General features: G+C 45.4%; 1 protein-coding gene across 1 annotated transcript; it reads right to left on the reverse strand.

Annotated features, from left to right (window-relative positions):
* Window positions 1-16,216: 16,216 nt before the first annotated feature.
* On the reverse strand, window positions 16,217-17,057 carry LOC139833645 (uncharacterized). Its single transcript, XM_071823976.1, has 2 exons — window positions 16,620-17,057; window positions 16,217-16,504 (listed from the first exon to the last, which is right to left on the reverse strand). The coding sequence occupies exons 1-2, from the start codon at window positions 17,055-17,057 to the stop codon at window positions 16,217-16,219; spliced, it is 726 nt and encodes a 241-aa protein (XP_071680077.1).
* Between the last annotated feature and the right edge of the window lie 5,614 nt (window positions 17,058-22,671).

A 22,671-nucleotide genomic window follows, 5' to 3' on the forward strand; every position in this document is an offset into this window, starting at 1 on the left:
AATTGATTATGCTTATGTGGAGAGTTATAATTTTATGCATGAGACTCATGATAAGAATGCTTTATGTGATAGTTATATTGTTGAGTTTGCTCATGATGCTACTGAAAGTTATTATGAGAGAGGAAAATATGGTTGTAGAAATTTTCATGTTACTAAAACACCTCTCTTTTTGCTGAAAATCTTGAAGCTGCACTTGTTTTATCTTTCTATGCTTGTTGCATTATGCTTCTTGAATTTGTTTATTTACAAGATTCCTTTTCATAGGAAGCATGTTAGGCTTAAATTTGTTTCATACTTGCCTCTTGATGCTCTCTTTTGCTTCAAATACTATTTCTTGCGAGTGCATCATTAAAACTGCTGAGCCCATCTTAATGGCTATAAAGAAAGAACTTCTTGGGAGATAACCCATGTGTTATTTTGCTACAGTACTTTGTTTTATATTTGTGTCTTGGAAGTTGTTTACTACTGTAGCAACCTCTCCTTATCTTAGTTTTGTGTTTTTTGTGCCAAGTAAAGTCTTTGATAGTAAGGTTCATACTAGATTTGGATTACTGCGCAGAAACAGATTTCTTTGCTGTCACGAATCTGGGCAAAATTCTCTGTAGGTAACTCAGAAAATTATGCCAATTTACGTGAGTGATCCTCAGATATGTACGCAACTTTCATTCAATTTGAGCATTTTCATTTGAGCAAGTCTGGTGCCTCAATAAAATTCGTCTTTACGGACTGTTCTGTTTTGACAGATTCTGCCTTTTATTTCGCATTGCTTCTTTTGCTATGTGGGATGGATTTCTTTGTTCCATTGACTTCCAGTAGCTTTGAGCAATGTCCAGAAGTGTTAAGAATGATTGTGTCACCTATGAACACGTGAATTTTGATTATGCACTAACCCTCTAATGAGTTTGTTTCGAGTTTGGTGTGAAGGAAGTTTTCAAGGGTCAAGAGAGGAGGATGATATACTATGATCAAGGAGAGTGAAAGCTCTAAGCTTGGGGATGCCCCCATGGTTCATCCCTGCATATTTCAAGAAGATTCAAGCATCTAAGCTTGGGGATGCCCAAGGCATCCCCTTCTTCATCGACAAATTATCAGGTTCCTTCTCTTGAAACTATATTTTTATTCGGTCACATCTTATGTACTTTACTTGGAGCGTCTGTGTGCTTTTGTTTTTGTTTTGTTTGAATAAAATGGATCCTAGCATTCTTTGTGTGGGAGAGAGGCACGCTCCGCTGTAGCATATGGACAAGTATGTCCTTAGGCTCTACTCATAGTATTCATGGCGAAGTTTCTTCTTCGTTAAATTGTTATATGGTTGGAATTGGAAAATGATACATGTAGTAATTGCTAAAATGTCTTGGATAATGTGATACTTGGCAATTGTTGTGCTCATGCTTAAGCTCTTGCATCATATACTTTTCACCTATTAATGAAGAAATACATAGAGCTTGCTAAAATTTGGTTTGCATATTTGGTCTCTCTAAAGTCTAGATAATTTCTGGTATTGAGTTTGAACAACAAGGAAGACGGTGTAGAGTCTTATAATGTTTTCAATATGTCTTTTATGTAAGTTTTGCTGCACCGGTTCATCCTTGTGTTTGTTTCAAATAACCTTGCTAGCCTAAACCTTGTATCGAGAGGGAATACTTCTCATGCATCCAAAATACTTGAGCCAACTACTATGCCATTTGTGTCCACCATACCTACCTACTACATGGTATTTCTCCGCCATTCTAAAGTAAATTGCTTGAGTGCTACCTTTAAATTTCCATTCTTCACCTTTACAATATATAGCTCATGGGACAAATAGCTTAAAAACTATTGTGGTATTGAATATGTACTTATGCACTTTATCTCTTATTAAGTTGCTCGTTGTGCGATAACCATGTTCACTGGGGACGCCATCAACTACTCTTTGTTGAATTTCATGTGAGTTGCTATGCATGTTTGTCTTGTCTGAAGTAAGGGCGATCTACCACCTTATGGTTAGAGCATGCATATTGTTAGAGAAGAACATTGGGCCGCTAACTAAAGCCATGATCCATGGTGGAAGTTTCAGTTTTGGACAATATCCTCAATCTCAAATGAGAATTGTTGCTACATGCTTATGCATAAAAGAGGAGTCCATTATCTGTTGTCTATGTTGTCCCGGTATGGATGTCTAAGTTGAGAATAATCAATAGCGAGAAATCCGATGTGAGCTTTCTCCTTAGACCTTTGTACAGGCGGCATAGAGGTACCCCTTTGTGACACTTGGTTAAAACATGTGCATTGCGATGATCCAGGTAATCCGAGCTAATTAGGACAAGGTGCGGGCACTATTAGTATACTATGCATGAGGCTTGCAACTTGTAGGATATAATTTACATGATGCATATGCTTTATTACTACCGTTGACAAAATTGTTTCTTGCTTTCAAAACCAAAGCTCTAGCACAAATATAGCAATCGATGCTTTCCTCTTTGAAGGACCATTCTTTTTTACTTTTATGTTGAGTCAGTTCACCTATCTCTCTCCACCTCAAGAAGCAAACACTTGTGTGAACGGTGCATTGATTTCTACATACTTGCATATTGCACTTATTATATTACTCTATGTTGACAATTATCCATGAGATATACATGTTACAAGTTGAAAGCAACCGCTGAAACTTAATCTTCCTTTGTGTTGCTTCAACGCCTTTACTTTGAATTATTGCTTTATGAGTTAACTCTTATGCAAGACTTATTGATGCTTGTCTTGAAGTACTATTCATGAAAAGTCTTTGCTTTATGATTCACTTGTTTACTCATGTCATTACCATTGTTTTGATCGCTGCATTCATTACATATGTTTACAAATAGTATGATCAAGGTTATGATGGCATGTCACTCCAGAAATTATCTTTGTTATCGTTTTACCTGCTCGGGACGAGCAGAACTAAGCTTGGGGATGCTGATACGTCTCCGACGTATCGATAATTTCTTATGTTCCATGCCACATTATTGATGATATCTACATGTTTTATGCACACTTTATGTCATATTCGTGCATTTTCTGGAACTAACCTATTAACAAGATGCCGAAGTGCCAGTTGCTGTTTTCTGCTGTTTTTGGTTTCAGAAATCCTAGTAAAGAAATATTCTCGGAATTGGACGAAATCAACGCCCAGGTTCCTATTTTGCCCGGAAGCATCCAGAACACACGAGAACCGCCAGAGAGGGGGCACAGGCCCACCAAACCCTAGGCCGGCGCGGCCAAGGGGGGGGCCGCGCCCCCCTATAGTGTCGGCTCCCCTTCGACCTTCTGATGCCGCCTCTTCGCCTATATAAAGCCCCTGGACCTAAAACCTCGATACGGAAAAAACACGGTACGAGAAACCTTCCAGAGCCGCCGCCATCGCGAAGCCAAGATCTGGGGGACAGGACTCTCTGTTCCGGCACGCCGCCGGGACGGGGAAGTGCCCCCGGAAGGCTCCTCCATCGACACCACCGCCATCTCCATCAACGATGCTGTCTCCCATGAGGAGGGAGTAGTTCTCCATCGAGGCTCGGGGCTGTACCGGTAGCTATGTGGTTCATCTCTCTCCTATGTACTTCAATACAATAATCTCATGAGTTGCCTTACATGATTGAGATTCATATGATGATGCTTGTAATCTAGATGTCGTTATGCTAGTCAAGTGAATTTTACTTATGTGATCTCCGGAGACTCCTTGTCCCACGTGTGTAAAGGTGACAGTGTGTGCACCGTGTGGGTCTCTTAGGCTATATTTCACAGAATACTTATTCACTGTTATGAATGGCATAGTGAAGTGCTTATTTATATCTCTTTATGATTGCAATGTGTTTTGTATCACAATTTATCTATGTGCTACTCTAGTGATGTTATTAAAGTAGTTTTATTCCTCCTGCACGGTGTAATGGTGACAGTGTGTGCATCCGTGTTAGTACTTGGCGTAGGCTATGATTATGATCTCTTGTAGATTATGAAGTTAACTATTGCTATGATGGTATTGATGTGATCTATTCCTCCTACATAGTGTGAAGGTGACAGTGTGCATGCTATGTTAGTACTTGGTTTAGTCGTATTGATCTTTCATGCACTCTAAGGTTATTTAAATATGAACATTGAATTGTGGAGCTTGTTAACTCCGGCATTGAGGGTTCGTGTAATCCTACGCAATGGTGTTCATCATCCAACAAGAGTGTAGAGTATGCATTTATCTATTCTGTTATGTGATCAAAGTTGAGAGTGTCCACTAGTGAAAGTATGATCCCTAGGCCTTGTTCCTAAATACTGCTATCGCTGCTTGTTTACTGTTTTACTGCGTTACTACTGCTGCGTTACTACTGCTCATATTCATTCATACCACTTGTATTTCACTATCTCTTCGCCGAACTAGTGCACCTATTAGGTGTGTTGGGGACACAAGAGACTTCTTGCTTTGTGGCTGCAGGGTTGCATGAGAGGGATATCTTTGACCTCTTCCTCCCTGAGTTCGATAAACCTTGGGTGATCCACTTAAGGGAAAACTTGCTGCTGTTCTACAAACCTCTGCTCTTGGAGGCCCAACACTGTCTACAGGAAAAGGAGGGGGCGTAGACATCAGGATGAGAAGGAAATCCCTCTTCCCCAACCAGGTTTGTTCAGTATTGACAGGCAATCATGGTCGTGCACTAAGGAGGAGGTGGATGAACATATGAAGATACAAGACTTCCACCAGCAGCATGACTCCGAGGACGCCGAGGCCTCCCACGACTACACCGTCACGTATCCGGGTGCTTCTTCTAGCACATACCCGGAATACGATCCATCTTCGTCATACTACGGAGATATTACCTCATGGGATCGATGGGATTGAACTCCACTTAGGCCAAAAGCCTAAGCTTGGGGGGAGGTATACCGGCATCACTCATTCTTTGCATATTATGGTTGCTGGATACTTGTACATATTTGTTTTGTTCGTTTGAGTGGTTTTCTAATGAGAGGAAGATGATATTTGGGGAAGTGCTGCCTGAAAACAGATTCTGGACTGTTACTAGAAAAATTCGTACGCACAGCCAGAACGTTATTTTGAGCTGCCAATTTTTGTGCAGGTTCCCCAAGATGTTATCTAACTTTCATTAGTTGAACACTTTTCGAGCTGAGCAACGTAAGATTTTTGTAAAAATCGATTTCTGTACTGCTGTCAGGTTTTGGCAGATTTCTGCCATCTCGCTTTTCTGTGTTTCTTTTGGTTTGCTATTTCTTGTTTTTGCTTTGTTTCTTTCCCAAAACACAAAAAAGACCAAAAATATTTCTGTTGTTTCTCTTCACCATTTGTTTGCTTTGGTTTCTTGCATTTGTTTCGTTTTATTTGCTATTGCTAGACTGCTATAAGAAAACCCAAAAAGATTTTGCTTTGTTTGTTTGTTTCCTCTTGTTCTTGTTCTCAAATTCGAAAACACCAAAAATATTTGCTGTTCTTATTTGGTTTGTAAAGTTCTTTATGAGTTCAATGGTCTTCGGTGGCTGGAGCGTGGTTTTCATTTCATATTATCCAAGCTACACAAGTGAAAAGGCAATAATGACGATCTACGACAATCTGATTGTGGTGAGAGGCTGGTATGAACTCTATTTGTTTTCATTTTTGTACATATACTCATCCATGTGAGCATGCTTAGTTGGTTCATGTGAGGTATATGTTATTTGAGAAAGTCTAGTAGTTTATGATCTCTCATGTTTAGCTCTAATCTATTAATATGAGTAGCATGTCATGGATGTTTGCTTGCATTGTTTTATTCATAAGTAAGTATGGCATTGTGGTATCCTCCTCTGAATAATTCATTTATATCGACTTGGCACATGCTCACGCATGCATATGACTGAACAAAAAGTCAATTAAGCCTCGATGATCTATATTGCTTCAGAGTTCTTGTATCACTTTTATGCCTCCGTTAATTTATTTTGCCGCAAGCATGATTATGACGATTCTTGCTCTCTTGATTTGTCGCTCCCTAGTCTATTGCTAGCCTTCACTTGTACTGAGCGGGAACACTGCTCGTGCTTCCAAACACATGAAAACCAAGTTATTCCAGAGTGTCCACCATAAATACCTATGCATGGCATTTCAAACCATTCCAAGTAAATTCTCATGCGCTACCTTTAAAACCTTCAAAATGCTTCTCAATTTGTGTTTATGTTTCATAGCTCATGAGGAAGTATGTGGTGTTTTAGCTTTCAACCTTGTCATTTACTTTTGACGGACTCTCATATGGACTAGTGGCACATCCGCTTATCCAATAATTTTGCAAAAAGAGCTGGCAATGGGATTCCCAGTCCCGAATTAATTAACTTAATAGACACTCCTCCATGGTTTGTGATTGTTGGATGGCACCCGAAGGATTCGGTTAGCCATGGCTTGTGTAAGCAAAGGTTGGGGGGAGTGTCATCATCATAATAAAACTAAAATAAAAAAGGGGCACTCCTTCATGGTATGAGATTGTTGGCAGGCACCCGAGGATTCGGTTAGCCATGGTTTGTGTAAGAAAGGTTGGAAGGAGTGCCAAATAAATATGCAATAATTCATGGGAGCCGCTCTTGGAATTCCGGTTGGCGAGGTAGTTGGTGTACCCATTACCATTCGTTGACAACAACAAACACCTCTCAAAATAATTTTACTCCTGATTTCAAAAATGAAAAGCTCTAGCGCATGTTAATCCCTGCTTCCCTCTGCGAAGGGTCAATCTTTTACTTTTGTGTTGTGTCTCCATTATTTCTTTGAGCACTATCTTGAGAGCACAACTGTCATTCTTAGTATAATATGCTTGTCTCAAAATATGATTGATTGTGGTATAACTTTGATGCTTTTATCTTTGACAATCACTACTTCTAGTCTTTCTATGAACTCCAGAGGTGCCCGGGCATTTATGTTTTGCCAATCAAACACAGGCAAGCGAGATACCACTTTATCATACTCTCTTATGAACATTGCAATCCTGCTTATATACATGATTCATGATGCTTATTATTAATTGTTGGTACCTCTTCATGATTGACATAGCTGTTAGATGATCTTATTTGCATGTATCTCACTATGAACTACTTAAGTATTAGCCATAGCATGAGAATATATTCATCATATGAGCAAATGTGTTCGTGAAAGTTCTTTTATCGCTCAGTTGTTGACTGAATTGCTTGAGGACAAGCAATAAGCTAAGCTTGGGGGGAGTTGATACGTCCAAAACGTATCTACTTTCCCGAACACTTTTGCTATTGTTTTGCCTCTAATTTGTGTATTTTGGATGCAACTAACACGGACTAACGCTGTTTTCAGCAGAACTGTTCTGGTGTCTCGTTTTTGTGCAGAAATCCAACTTTCGGGAAAATCCTCGGAATTTATGCAGAAGGCCCTATTTTCCCAGAATACTGACGGAGCCAGAAGGACAATTAAGGTGGAGGCCCGAGGGCCCCACACCATAGGGCGGCGCGGCCCAGGGGGGCCCGCGCGGCCATGTGGTGTGGCCCCCTCGGCCGGCCTCCGACGCCCTCCTTTGGACTATTTATCGGCCTCGACCTAAAAACGCACAGAGAGAATTCGAAGTCGCCAGAAACCCTCCAGAACGCCGCCACATCGCGAAACTCCGTCGCGGGAGCCAGAAGTCTCCGTTCTGGAACTCCGCCGGGATGGGGAATTGGAGGAGATCATCGCCATCATCACCGCCAACGCCTCTACATCAACCAGCCATGTTTCCCCCATCCATGTGTGAGTAATTCCCCCGCTGTAGGCCGAAGGGGATGGTAGGGATTGGATGAGATTGGTCATGTAATAGCATAAGATTGCTAGGGCATAGTGCCTAGTGTCCGTAATTGGTACTTTGATGATATTGTTGCAACTTGTTATGCTTAATGCTTGTCACTAGGGCCCGAGTGCCATGATCTCAGATCTGAACATGTTATTGTTTCATCAAGATAATCATTGTTTATGGTCTTACCTATAAGTTGTATACACATATCGCTGTCCCGAACCAATGGTCCCGAAGTGACAAGAATTGGGACAACCGGAGGGAATGGTAGCGATGTGAGGATCACATGTGTTCACGGAGTGTTAATGCTTTGCTCCGGTACTCTATTAAAAGGAGTACCTTAATATCCAGTAGTTTCCCTTGAGGCCCGGCTGCCACCGGCTGGTAGGACAAAAGATGTTGTGCAAGTTTCTCATTGCGAGCACGCACGACTATATATGGAACACATGCCTATTGATTGCTTTGTACTTGGACACCGTTTTATTATTATCTGCAAATGCCCTGCTATGATTGTTACATGAGTTTCTCTCATCCATGCAACGCCCGTCATCTGTCCCCGTGCCTACAGTATTTTAATCCTGCTGTTTACTAAAATCACTACTGCTGTCTGTGTTACTCTGCTGCTGTTATTTCACTACTGCTATTGCTATAAAATGGTTACTACTGATAAACTCTTGCGAGCAAGTCTGTTTCCAGGTGCAGCTGAATTGACAACTCCGCTGTTAAGGCTTCCAAGTGTTCTTTGTCTCCCCTTGTGTCGAATCAATAAATTGGGTTTTACTTCCCTCGAAGACTGTTGCGATCCCCTATACTTGTGGGTCATCAGAGCAGCTCCCCCAAATGGAGGATGTTGTGCCGGTGTCCCCCATACGACAGTGTCGACGCCCCTGCCGGCGACTATTTGGGGAGCGCTGGTGGAGATGCTCTAATTGGGCACTTCACCTCACGACTTACATGAGTTACATCCTACTCTCACTAGTAGAAACAAGGGCTTTGGTTTTTTGCTCCAAATAGCTTTAGCACCAGATTTGGCACGAACCGGTGCTAAAGGGGGTCATTAGCACCAGTTCGTGCAGTCTGGACGTCCAGGGGACCCGCCGGGGCATTAGCACCGGTTCGTGCCGTATCATTAGCACCGGTTCGTGACACGAACCGGTGCTAAATGTTTGTCGCCAGGCACGTGGCAGCCGTGGAACCTTTAGCACCGCCGGTTCGTAACACGAACTGGTGCTAAAGCTCCCTTTGCCCTATATATTCAGCTCACCCCCAACCAGCCCCCTCACTTCATTTTTTTTTGGTGGAAGGTGTGTGTGTTGAGTGCTTGCTTGCTTTTATTTGCCATGCACATGAGGTGCTCGATGAAATGTCTGAGAGAATGATGCCGCTTGATTTTACACAAAACAAAAATGATATGAGGTGTCGGAGCGACACTTAAGCTTTCTCCTCTTTCTTTCCTCCACGATCAAGGTTAAGCAACTTTACCCTTTCATTTGTACGGTGCTAATTTCCACTATTTATATATATTATGATGTTTTGTAATGGTTTTTGATAAACTTAATTATTTGATGTAGATGAACCAGCGGTAATGGATGTACGTTGACCGATGCCTACCCGAGTTTACTTCGAGCTTGGATTATTTTATCTGTGTGGCTGCGGAAAACCCACAGGCGGATGGTTTTATATGTTGTCCATGTGTTAGTTTCCGGAACTTAACGCAATACCCTGACTGGCAAGTCATTCACTCCCACATGCTTTGGAAAGGTTTCATGCCCAGCTATAATTGTTGGACCAAGCATGGAGAAAAAGGGGTTATGATGGAAGACAATAAAGAAGAAGAAGATGATGATGATGATATGTACCCTAACTACGGTGATACTGCAATGGGGAATGATGAAGATGAAGAGGCAAGAGGAGCTGAAGATGAAGAGGTGGGAGGAGGTGAAGATGAAGAGGCATCAGATGAGCCCGTTGATGATGATCTTCGTCGGGCCATCGCTGATGCACACAGAGAAGCAGAAACTGAAAACGAGAAGCGAAAGTTAAAGGGCATGTTAGATGATCACAGAAAAAGTTATACCCAAATTGCGAAGATGGCAACACAAAGCTCGGTGGCACACTAGAGTTGCTGCAATGGAAGGCAGAGGCTAGTATATGTGACAAGTCATTTGAGAAGTTACTGAAAATAATGAAGAAGAGGCTTCCAAAGGATAACGAATTGCCTGACAGTACGTACGAAGCAAAGAAGGTTCTCTGCCCTCTAGGTTTAGAGGTGCTGAAGATACATGCATGCATTAATGACTGCATCCTCTACTGCGTAGAGTACGAAAATTTGGAAAAATGCCCGGTATGCACTGCACTGCGGTATAAGATCAGACGAGATGACCCTGGTGATGTTGAGGGCGAGCCCCTCAGGAAGAGGGTTCCTGCCAAGGTTATGTGGTATGCTCCTATAATACCATAGTTAAAACGTCTGTTCAGAAATAAAGAGCATGCCAGGTTGTTGCGATGACACAAAGAAGACCGTAAGAAAGACGAGATGGTGAGACACCCCGCTGATAGGTTGCAGTGGAGGAAAATCGATAAAGAGTTCCCGGACTTTGCAGGTGACGTGAGGAACTTAAGGTTTGGTCTAAATACAGATGGAATGAATCCTTTTGGGGAGCAGAGCTGCAATCATAGGAAGGAAATCAATGATATGTAGGGACAGGATTTATTTCACTCAAGCACACTACACAGTTCTACAAAGTTCCACCTTGGTGGCCACGTATATCATTGAACACAAGAATATTGTACGCTCTCAACACCCGGGGCAGTCAGAAGACTGGACTACACATAAACATATGCAGACATTCGGCGGTTGGCTCCGAACACATCTCATTAATAACAACGATATTGGAGATCAGTTGTACTTGTTGGCCGGGTCACCATCTTCGACTATAGTGACTTTTCAGGGGTACGAGATAAATGGAAATACCTTCTACACGATCGCCCAAGATAAAAAGAGCACCAACCAAAACAGTGGTATCCGCATTGATGCAACAAACACTAACAGTGGGGAAAAGGACACATATTATGGTTACATAGAGGAGATATGGGAACTTGACTATGGATCTTCTTTGAAGATCCCTTTGTTTCGGTACAAATGGGTCAAGCTGGATGGAAAAGGGGTAAAGGTAGACCAGCTGTACGGAATGACAACAGTGGATCTCAATAATCTTGATTATAGAGACGAACCATTCGTCCTAGCCAATGATGTGGCACAGGTTTTCTATGTGAAGGACATGTCCTCCAGACCAAAGAAAAGAAAACATAAGGAAACGAGCTCATCCAATGAGCCAAAGCGTCACATAGTTCTTTCAGGGAAAAGAACCATCGTGGGAGTCGAGGACAAGACAGACATGTCAGAAGATTATAATAAGTTTGCTGAAATTCCGTCCTTCACAGTGAATATTGACCCAACCATCGCGTTAAATGCTGAAGATGCTCCATGGTTACGGTCGAAGCAATCATAATGTATTATTATCCTATACCTTGAGCTCATATTGTGAAGCATTTGTTGTGATGTATGAGTAACATTGGTCGTTTGACCTAAATGCCATGAAACCTCGAACACGATAGCTCATATTGTGAAGGATTTTTTGTCATGTATGCAATTATCCAAGTTTATTATTTTTCCTTGCAACTATGACACATAATATGATAGCACGCGAAGGTTTCACGTTATTTGGATCGTTTTTAAATTTTTAATGCCCGTTTCAAACTATATTCAAAACGGCGGGCATGAAGATCCTTCGCTCGGGGCAGAGTTTCGCTAAACTTTCACTAGATCTCTGATGACATAGCATGTTGTGAACCCAATAAATATTTTACAAAAAATCTTGAGCATTATATTATGTGCATGTAGTTCAAATCTAGTCGGCCTCATACCGATTCGGCAGGAATTTATCTTTTTCACGAGGGGTGGACGGAAAGGTTCCAGATACACCGGTTGGGAAATTATCCATCTTAGGTGGTCTACTATTTTTGAAAAATGTTTTGGTACCAATGTGAAACTTTAATTTGGTGGTTGCTTCACAAAACACCCCCTTTTCGGCACCTCGAAAATGGAAAATGGATTTTTCGTGCGATGAAAAGGAAAACTTCCTCCTGCAGCATCGTAAGACATCCCAAGATGCACATGTGTGCACAATATGGATACATTATCACAAATTATGTCGCGATTCTATCAGTAACATTGGTCGTTTGACCTAAATGCCATGAAACCTCGAACACGATAGCTCATATTGTGAAGGATTTTTTGTGATGTATGCAATTATCCGAGTTTATTATTTGCCTTGCAACTATGACACACAATATGACAGCACGCGAAGGTTTCGCGTTGTTTGGATCGTTTTTGAATTTTTATGCCCGTTTCAAACTATATTCAAAACGGCGGGCATGAAGATCCTTTGCTCGGGGCGGAGTTTCGCTAAACTTTCACTGGATCTCTGATGAAATAGCATGCTGTGAACCCAATAAATATTTTTACAATAAATCTTGAGCATTATATCATGTGCCTGTAGTTCAAATCTGACCGGCCTCCTACCGATTCGGCATGAATTTGTCTTTTTCACGAGGGGTGGATGGAAAGGTTCCATATACACCGGTTGGGAAATTATCCATCTTAGGTGGTCTACTATTTTTGAAAAATGTGTTGGTACCAATGTGAAACTTTAATTTGGTGGTTGCTTCACAAAACACCCCCTTTTCGGCACCTCAAAAATGGAAAATGGATTTTTCGTGCGATGAAAAGGAAAACTTCCTGGTCGTTGCCTCTCCTCGCTCTGCTTGCGGGAAGACTTCTCGGGCGGAGCTTCCGAATATGTATAAGACGGCCGGCCATCTAAGACATCTTCGAGAAACTCCGCCGGAGAAGCTCTCTTTCCTTCGAGGTCGCCGTCGCCGGGTTATATACCAGCTCCCAGGAAGCTCTCTATGCTCTCCCCTCCTTACCCTGAGATACTGGTTGTTGGGTGTATACTAGCAGCTTCCGAGCGGGACTCCTAGCTTTCTTGCGGGAAGAGTTACTCGGTCGAAGCTTCCGAAGATGTCTAAGATGGTCGACCATCTAAGACATCTTCGAGAAGCTTCGCTGGAGAGGCTTTTTCATTCTTGGTCGTTGCCTCTCCTCTCTCTGCTCTCGGGCTGCTCTCTCTACTCTCCCCGGAGGGGCTACATATAGCGGTGTGCCTCCGGATAATCCCCTCCCTCCCTCATATGAGGCCACCCCAGATAAGGCAAACACCAGATAAGCCTCCCCAGATTAAGCCCCCCCCCCCCCCCCATCTTTAGCACCGGTTCCAGCCAGGAACCGGGATAAAAGGGGTATATAAACTAATCCACCATCTCAGATTTAAATAAATTTAAACTAAAACAACGACAACGACTTTATTGAAATTTAAACTAAAACAACGACAACGACTTTATTGAAATTTAACAAGATACATTAACTAAACTTAAACTAAAACAATGACAATGACAACGACTTTATTGAAATTTAACATTAACTAAATTTAAACTAAAATAACAACTTCTACTAGTTCTTCCGCGCATCCGCTGCTGCCCTCGTGGCTGCCGCCTCCTGCTGCAGCTGCCGCAGCTCCTCCTCACGACGACGCTTATGCATCTCCTCACTATCCAGATCCGCAACACGCGGCCTCTTATGTAGCTCCTGGAGACTCTGCCTCTCAAATGCTTCTATGGTAGCCGCTAGCGCCGCCTCCTCTCACTCCTCTATCTCTGCGAGCTGCGGGTCCACCTCATCCGCTGCTGCCCTCCTGGTTGTCGCCTCCTGCCGCAGCTACTGATGCAACTTCCTCCCACTCCTCTATCTCCGCGAGCTGCGGGTCCACCTCCACCGGCGTCTCATACCAATTAATCCAATAGAGGCGATGGCACCATGCATACACATGCAAGTGGGGACATAAAAAGTATGAGAGAGGAGAATCTTTAGAGGGATGTGTCACATGCAAGTGGGGCACATGCAACTTTTCAGCAGAAATTGGACGCCGGCGCTCCCAATCGGCTCCCTTCACGAAGTTATTGCTGCGGACGTGCCGGCGCTTTTATTGGCTCTAAAAATGGTCGGCGCTTTTTCAGGACCACTGGTGTGGACAATTTCTCTCTCTAGGAGTCCCAAAGTGCTATTGGGAGGGATATGGGAGGACCGGTGGAGATGCTCTTAGAGCATGTCTAGCAGGCCCCTCAAAACGCTGGTACCCCGTATTATTCCGGCGGGATAGGGGGTGAGGGCGAAATGGGCCATCTAGCAGGCCCCGTATTCGGGCCGGCCCGTATTGGAAGAATACGGGGCCCGTCAAACCCACCCCGCCGCCCCCTACAAATAGAGGGTGAATCAAGTGGGGGTCCAACCCCTCACTCGCAACCCTAGCCCCGCCATGCGCCGCCACCACTCTGGCGAGCAATTCCCACGCGCACGCCGCCGCATTTCCACCGCCGCCAGCCATGAGCGCACGACGTAGGAGCAGCCTCTCGCCCGCCGCCGGATCGAAGCGTTCCCGCGAGCCGGCCACGGTGGAGGAGGCGTGGCGCCGCCACTTCAAATTCTCCGCCGCCGGGAGTCGGCGTGCGGCGTACAAGTACGTCGGGTCCGGGTGGATGCCGCCGATGCTCCGGGACTTCATGGAGGGCGGCCGCTACCACCAGGTCGACCTGCCGTTGAACCTGATGAGCGGCGGCGAATTCGAGAAGTGGCGGAGCGCGTGGGAGTAGGAGCGCGCGTGGAAGGCCGCGTGGGAGGGGAGCTCCAGCGGAGGAGCGCCGTGAGCCGGCGGCAAGGAAGAGGAGGCAGAGGAAGGGAAGGACCCCCTCTTCTTGGAGGCGGTGGCCACGTCCAAGAAGGACGCTGCCGACAAGGCGCATGCGGACACGGAGGAGGTGGCGCAGGCCATCGCCGCCGTCAAGGAGCTGATGGCTCGGGAGGCCGCCGCCACCACTCCGATCATCATCCTCGACGACTAGGCGCATCCCTAGCATTGTAGAAGTCGCGGACCATAAGGATCGCGCAATTTTGTATATCCTCTATCTATGATCTATGTGAAGAACTATTTATGAATTTTCTTGGGTTTTGTATTTTTAAAATACGGGATGAAATAAGGGTCTACTAAATAAAATGGTTCGTGCGTGCCAATTTTTTTATACAGGACTCCGTATATGGCTCGATACTGGCCGAGCGAATACATGATCTATTAGACATGCTCTTAGACCGGATCCCATGCCGGTCAAATCGGCCAAGGCCTCTACCTGTTGCGCACGTCCTGCGCTGCCCCTGGCCCGCTCATGCTCCCAGCGTCAAGCGCAGCTGCTGCCGTTCCTTTCTCGCACGCATGCACGCATCAACTTGCTCAATCGCAAGCCACGACCCGCACGGTAATCGCCCACGCGCACGCTGCCTGCCCCGCGCCGCTTCCGCAGCTGCCGCACGCCACGCTGCCGCCGCTTGCGTCGCTCGCCCGCGCAGCGCCTGGCTTGCTCGTTCCTCGATCCCGCTTCTTCGTTTTTCGCCGCGCGCGTGTTGACCCGCATCAGTGTGTGTTTTGATTGGCGCTCCCAGCAGCGCTATCACCTAAGACTACTCACAATGGGGAGTATCATAGGTAGTATCATGCATTCCATGCATGCAAAATGCTGATGTGGCAATGCAATTAAGGATGAGAGAGAGTGTACTAGTATCATAGGTAGATACCATATCATAGCACATACTACTAGAAAAAATAATGTCAAGTAAATCTTGTACACTTATTTGCATTGAGATTCTACAAAACAATTAATATATGGAGACTATGATACTAGTATATGATACCATGCATTGTGGAGATAGTAACATGTAGTAGTATCATACACATGATACTTCTATATGATACTATGCATTGTGACTAGTCTAAGGGCGCGTTTGGTTGCATGAGTCTGATTCATCGCTCAAGCACACTTGCGTATCTAGAACAAGTCACGGGTTGAAATTGGTCTGTTGTTTGGAAGGTTGGACTGTACCGGCTAGATAAAAAAAGATTTTCTGTTTGTTTGCCTGCAGCCAAGTCCAAATATCGATGGAGATGATATTATGCATGTTTGGTACCATCCAGGCATGCCTAATGTTACCTCTTCTCTACGACGGGTAGCCTTACCATGCTCTCACCTCCCATCACATAGAAATCACAGTTCATGATAGTTGCAATCAGTTCACAAAATCATCCCTAACTACTACAAATGGTAGTTCATAACATGTTGCTCCCTAGCTACTACGAATTGGTGTTTATCATAACGGAATCGTTCAACATACGGAGATTGAAAAGGGTTCGAGAAACAGGGGATCATAGGGGTTCTTCTTCTTTTTCTTTAATGGTGACTCTAAGGATTGAGTATCTGAGATTCAAAAACTCTCCCGCATTCAGAGGTCAGTGCTTCGCAGAGAACTCGTTGAGGTGGTACCTTATTTTCCTGAAGGGAGGTAGAATTCCGGGTCGGCATGCATATCCAGCATCTCCAAGGTAGAACTTATCATCAGGGATTTGCAACCCATCAGGCCTTGACAAGCTGTCGGCCAGGATGCTGGCATCATGAGCTGAACCCTCCCACCCAGCAAGCACGTAGGTGAACCTCATATCGAAATCCACAGCTGCTAGAATGTTCTGGCTGGTGTAGTGCTTCCTCCCGCGGAATGCTGTAGACATTGATCTCGGTACCTTTGCAGTGACATGAGTACCATCAATAGCCCCAATGCAATCTTGTAAAAAGATTAGCACACAATCATGTTTAGCACACATCTGATAGGTACAATGAACATGATTTTGAACTCACCCTGAAATAGGGGAACCACCTGTAGCTGTTCTTGATCTTGGTTGGTGTGTTCATTGATGCTGCCTTAATAATTTCACCTCTTAGCTCCCCAATTGCGTACACCACCTGCTGGAAGTACCGAGAGATAGTCTCCGTGGATCGCCTGAATGTGTTATGGATGACTCTGAACCTTTGGTTATGACCGACGACATGAAGAAACATTGCAAATTGTTCTTCGACAGAGGTGTGGATGCTATCAGTCAGCGGTCCTCTTTCCCTGAACGTTTTCACAAGTGCATAGAAAGGGGCTCTTCTCATCCGTAGCATCTGGATGGCCTCTACGTTGTTGCAGTTGTAGATGTTGTTTAGGTTGGCAATCCTCTCCTGATCTCGTTGTAACATAGGTCTGTAAGTCACACGAGGAAAAGCAGCATGCCTAACTGCTCGCTTGTGCACCATCAGGATCCAGGCTTGTACGCAAATGATGAGTGTTACGGCGTGATGCACAAGCTGGAGCTGGTCGGTCTACTCAAACAAGATCTATGTATTACGACCGATCTTATCGAATCCAACCAGTTCTACGAACATGAATCGAACACTACAGTAGAGCAGAGGAGTTTCCCCTTACCTCTGTCATGGTGGACGATGGACAAGGCCGAAAGCCGCCGCAGATGTGCGCAGGCTCCGCCGTGGCTGGAGAAGAGGACCCTGGTCCGTCGCCGGAGACCGAAGGGAGATGCGCGCTGCCAGATCTGGGTCGCCGCCGCCGTCAGTGCGAAATTTGGGGGAAGTGAAAATTTGGGAGGGGGCTAATGGAGAGGGTAACCGAAGAGGGAGGTTACCCCTACCTTTGCCGCGCAACACCGCTGGGATTTCGGCTTCTCCCGCCATGCTGAGGCGGAGCTCCCGCACGAACGGCGTTGTCGATTTTCGTCTCGCCAGGGCCTGGCCCTGGAGAAACTATCAAACCGGGCGTTCCTCCGGGGCCTGTCCCAGGGGTGCTTTAAAAACAGTGCTATGCAACAACGCGAGTGCGCCCAGGGAACCAAACGGCTGAAATATGCTGGGCCGATGCGAGCCAAGGGGCGCCCAAGCTACCAAACCCGCCCTAAACGATCCATCAATCCGGCTGCTAACTTGCCGGCAGCTCTTGCACGCCTCGTTGAGAGTCGCTTTCCCAACTCCGCTTCCGCCCCTCTCCTTCTCCGCGGGAGGATGGAGTAGGTGGTTGGCTCCCTGTATATAGTAGTGTAGGTTGTCGGTGTTTTATCCTTGTCGAGTCTAGCGTGATGTTGAAGGGGAGATGGTCGCTGGAGCATGCGAGATGCATCTGGTGCCTGGTCGTGCTGCTTCTACTTTCCATGGCGCTCCGAAGGTCGGAGCCCGAGATGGGAGGTGGAGATGTTGCGGCCCTCCCTCCAAATAATCTCATCTGAGCCTCAGATCTAGCCACGGTGGCATTCGTTCTGCTTCTCTCGAGTCACCATGGAGGTGAATCGGGAGGTGGATTTAGAACTGCTGCTGTTGTGCTCGATTTTGGGGTTATGCAGGGAAGTTGTGTAGCTGCTCAATCTTGTTGTTCTTCCTCGGTGGCACTTCAACGACAGCATGCCGTCCTGTTGCCGACTCGTCTGGCTGAAAGGCGGCTGTGCGAAGATCCAACGCTGGCAGTTGTCCAGCGTCGTCCATGTCTTTACTCCCGGCAAGCATGCCAAATGGGAGGCAGTCTGAGCTTCAATGCGGCCTCTCATGGCGGCGTCGTCCCAAGTGGCGCAGTCCCCGGTGGAGATGTTGCTGGCTGCATCTCGAAGCTCCTCATCGGCGAATCCAGGCGGTGGTGCGGGACTCGATTGCGTTCTCCAAATACTGTCCAGGCTCCTTTCTGTAACTGTTGGGATGTGGTTGTAATTTTTATTTTTCAGTCGGTCCCTTTGTAATCTGTAAGCCACCGCTCAATATTAATGCAGCTATCTAGCCCTTTGGGGGCTTTCTTTGTTCAAAAAAAAGACCCGCATCATCGCGCCAGGCAACCTTCGCTAGTTCCAGGAAATTCGACCGGTATGACCGGGGTCACGGCCAGTCGTACCGGATTTCCTGAGCGATTTTTTGCCCCAACGGCTAGTTTTACCCATATAAGAGCATGTTCAGTCGCGTCCTCTAAAGCTGCTACCAAAGGGATTTGGGGCGTACCGGACAAAATTTTGTTTTCAGCCGCACGCCCAAAGGGCCTTTCCGTCCGGCGCGACCCAATACGGTGTCCGGCGCCCCGAGCCCGTCCCCGCTACACAAGGGACGCTCCGGGCAAGCCGCTCACAACGAAATGCGGGGCGAGAAGACACAGGCCGGACGCGTCAGCGACATAGAAGCCTAAAATCCTGTCGTCTACCTCTGGTCAAGCAACGTTAATGGCGCCCTAGCTTTTCTAGGCGATGCAGGGACGCGTCTCGTCGTGCATGACCGCGTGGCGATCCGCGTCGACATTTATTGCGTCCAACGCCCCGCAGTCAATTCGCCTGGTGCCGGTGCGTAATAGGAGCGACCCTCCTTTCGTCCCCATCCCAATCTCTCGCCACTCCAACCTGTTGCCGCTCCCAAATCCCCTCCTCCCTCGTCGTTCCCAACCACCTCCTCCAATGTTGCCGTCCTGCAAGATCGCCGCGGCGAACGGCTTCGGCCGGGGCAGCCTCACCGTGGCAGACGCGTGGGCGCTGTACCGCGTGGGATATCCTGTCCTGCCGGACATACGTCTGCCAAGTAGCGGCGGGTGGAGGATGACCGTCAACAGCGTCGGAGTCCCGCCGCCGCCGCGGGAGGGCACAGAGCGCTGGATGATGCGTGCAGTTAACACACGTCCGTTGGGAACCCCAAGAGGAAGGTGTGATGCGTACAGTAGCAAGTTTTCCCTCAGTAAGAAACCAAGGTTTATCGAACCAGTAGGAGTCAAGGATCACGTGAAGGTCGTTGGTGACGGAGTGTAGTGCGGCGCAACACCAGGGATTCCGGCGCCAACGTGGAACCTGCACAACACAATCAAAGTACTTTGCCCCAACGTAACAGTGAGGTTGTCAATCTCACCGGCTTGCTGTAAACAAAGGATTAGATGTATAGTGTGAATGATGATGTTTGTTTGCGAAGAACAGTAAAGAACAATTGCAGTAGATTGTATTTCAGATGTAAAGAATGGACCGGGGTCCACAGTTCGCTAGTGGTGTCTCTCCCATAAGATAAATAGCATGTTGGGTGAACGAATTACAGTTGGGCAATTGACAAATAAAGAAGGCATAACAATGCACATACATATATCATGATGAGTACTATGACATTTAATCAGGGCATTACGACAAAGTACATAGACTGATATCCAGCATGCATCTATGCCTAAAAAGTCCACTTTCAGGTTATCATCCGAACCCCTTCCAGTATTAAGTTGCAAACAATAGACAATTGCATTAAGTATGGTGCGTAATGTAATCAACACAAATATCCTTAGACAAAGCATTGATGTTTTATCCCTAGTGGCAACAGCACATCCACAACCTTAGAACTTTCTGTCAGTGTCCCAGATTCAATGGAGGCATGGACCCACTATCGAGCATAAATACTCCCTCTTGGAGTTACAAGTATCAACTTGGCCAGAGCCTCTACTAGCAACGGAGAGCACGCAAGAACATAAACAACATATATGATAGATTGATAATCAACTTGACATAGTATTCAATATTCATCGGATCCCAACAAACACAACATGTAGCATTACAAATAGATGATCTTGATCATGATAGGCAGCTCACAAGATCTAACATGATAGCACAATGAGGAGAAGACAACCATCTAGCTACTGCTATGGACCCATAGTCTAGGGGTGAACTACTCACACATCGATCCGGAGGTGATCATGGCGATGAAGAGACCTCCAGGATATGATTCCCCTCTCCAAGAAGTCTTTGGAGAGCGATCTCCTGAATCCCCCGAGATGGGATTGGCGGCGGCTGCGTCTCTGGAAGGTTTTCCGTATCGTGGCTCTCGGTACTGGGGGTTTCGCGACGAAGGCTTTAAGTAGGCGGAAGGGTAGGTTTAGGGGCGACGCGAGGGGCCCACACACTAGGGCGGCGCGGCCCCACCCTTGGCCACGCGGCCCTGGTGTGGCAGCGCCTCGTTGCCCCACTTCGTTTCCCTTTCGGTCTTCTGGAAGCTTCGTGGAAAAATAAGACCCTGGGCGTTGATTTCGTCCAATTCCGAGAATATTTCCTTTGTAGGATTTCTGAAACCAAAAACAGCAGAAAACAACAACTGGCTCTTCGGCATCTCGTCAATAGGTTAGTGCCGGAAAATGCATAATAATGACATATAATGTGTATAAAACATGTGAGTATCATCATAAAAGTAGCATGGAACATAAGAAATTATGGATACGTTTGAGACGTATCAAGCATCCCCAAGCTTAGTTCCTACTCGCCCTCGAGTAGGTAAACGATAACAAGGATAATTTCTGAAGTGACATGCTATCATAATCTTGATCAATACTATTGTAAAGCACATGAGATGAATGCAGCGATTCGAAGCAATGATGAAGACAATGAGTAAACAACTGAATCATATAGCAAAGACTTTTCATAAATAATACTTTCAAGACAAGCATCAATAAGACTTGCATAAGAGTTACTCATAAAGCAATAAATTCTTAGTAGAAAGCTTTGAAACAACACAAATGAAGATATAAGTTTCAGCGGTTGCTTTCAACTTCAACATGTTTATCTCATGGATAATTGTCAACACAAAGTAATATAACAAGTGCAATAGGTAAACATGTAGGAATCAATGCACACAGTTTACACAAGTGTTTGCTTCTGAGATAAAAAGAATAGGTAAACTGACTCAACAATAAAGAAGAAGAATGGCCCTTCGCAGAGGGAAGCATGGATTACTATTTTTGTGCTAGAGCTTTTCATTTTGGAAACATAGAAACAATTTTGTCAACGGTAGTAATAAATCATATGTGTTATGTGTAAGATATCCTATAAGCTGCAAGCCTCATGCATAGTATACCAATAGTGCTCGCACCTTGTCCTAATTAGCTTGGATTAACATGGATTATCATTGCATAGCATATGTTTCAACCAAGTGTCACAAAGGGGTACTGATGACCCACAAGTATAGGGGATCGCAACAGTCTTCGAGTGAAGTAAAATCCAATTTATTGATTCGACACAACGGGAGACAAAGAATACTTGAAAGCCTTAACAGCGGAGTTGTCAATTCAGCTGCACCTGGAAACAGACTTGCTCGCAAGAGTTTATCAGTAGTAACAGTTTTATAGCAGTAGAAGTAGTGAAATAACAGCAGCAGAGTAACAAAGACAGCAGTAGTGATTATAGTAAACAACAAGATTAAAATACTGTAGGCACAGGGATGGATGACGGGCGTTGCATGGATGAGAGAAACTCATGTAACAATCAAAGCAGGGCATTTGCAGATAATAATAAAACGGTATCCAAGTACTAATCAATCAATAGGCATGTGTTCCATATATAGTCGTACGTGCTCGCAATGAGAAACTTGCACAACATCTTTTGTCCTACCATCCGGTGGCAGCCGGGCCTCTAGGGAAACTACTGGATATTAAGGTACTCCTTTTAATAGAGTACCGGAGCAAAGCATTAACACTCCGTGAACACATGTGATCCTCACATCACCGCCTTCCCCTCCGGTTGTCCCAATTTCTGTCACTTTGGGGCCTCGGGTTCCGGACAGCGACATGTGTATACAACTTGCAGGTAAGATCATAAACAACGAATATCTTCATGAATCAATAACATGTTCAGATCTGAGATCATGGCACTCGGGCCCTAGTGACAAGCATTAAGCATAACAAGTTGCAACAATATCATAAAAGTAACATCTACGGATACTAGGCACCATGCCCTAACAAGCTTATGCTATTACATGACCAATATCATCCAATCCCTACCATCCCCTTCAGCCTACAGCGGGGGAATTACTCACACATGGATGGGGGAAACATGGCTGGTCGATGGAGAGGCGTCGGTGGTGATGATGACGATGATCTCCTCCA

Source organism: Lolium perenne, chromosome 7 (assembly GCF_019359855.2).
Source record: "Lolium perenne isolate Kyuss_39 chromosome 7, Kyuss_2.0, whole genome shotgun sequence".
NCBI classification, from domain to species: domain Eukaryota; kingdom Viridiplantae; phylum Streptophyta; class Magnoliopsida; order Poales; family Poaceae; genus Lolium; species Lolium perenne.

Coding starts and splice junctions, on each gene's coding strand:
- LOC139833645 (XM_071823976.1), bottom strand. CDS start 17,057: ATGGTGCACAAGCGAGCAGTTAGGCATGCTGCTTTTCCTCGTGTGACT. Junction 16,505..16,619: donor GGTGGTTCCCCTATTTCAGG/GTGAGTTCAAAA, acceptor GTCACTGCAAAG/GTACCGAGATCAATGTCTAC.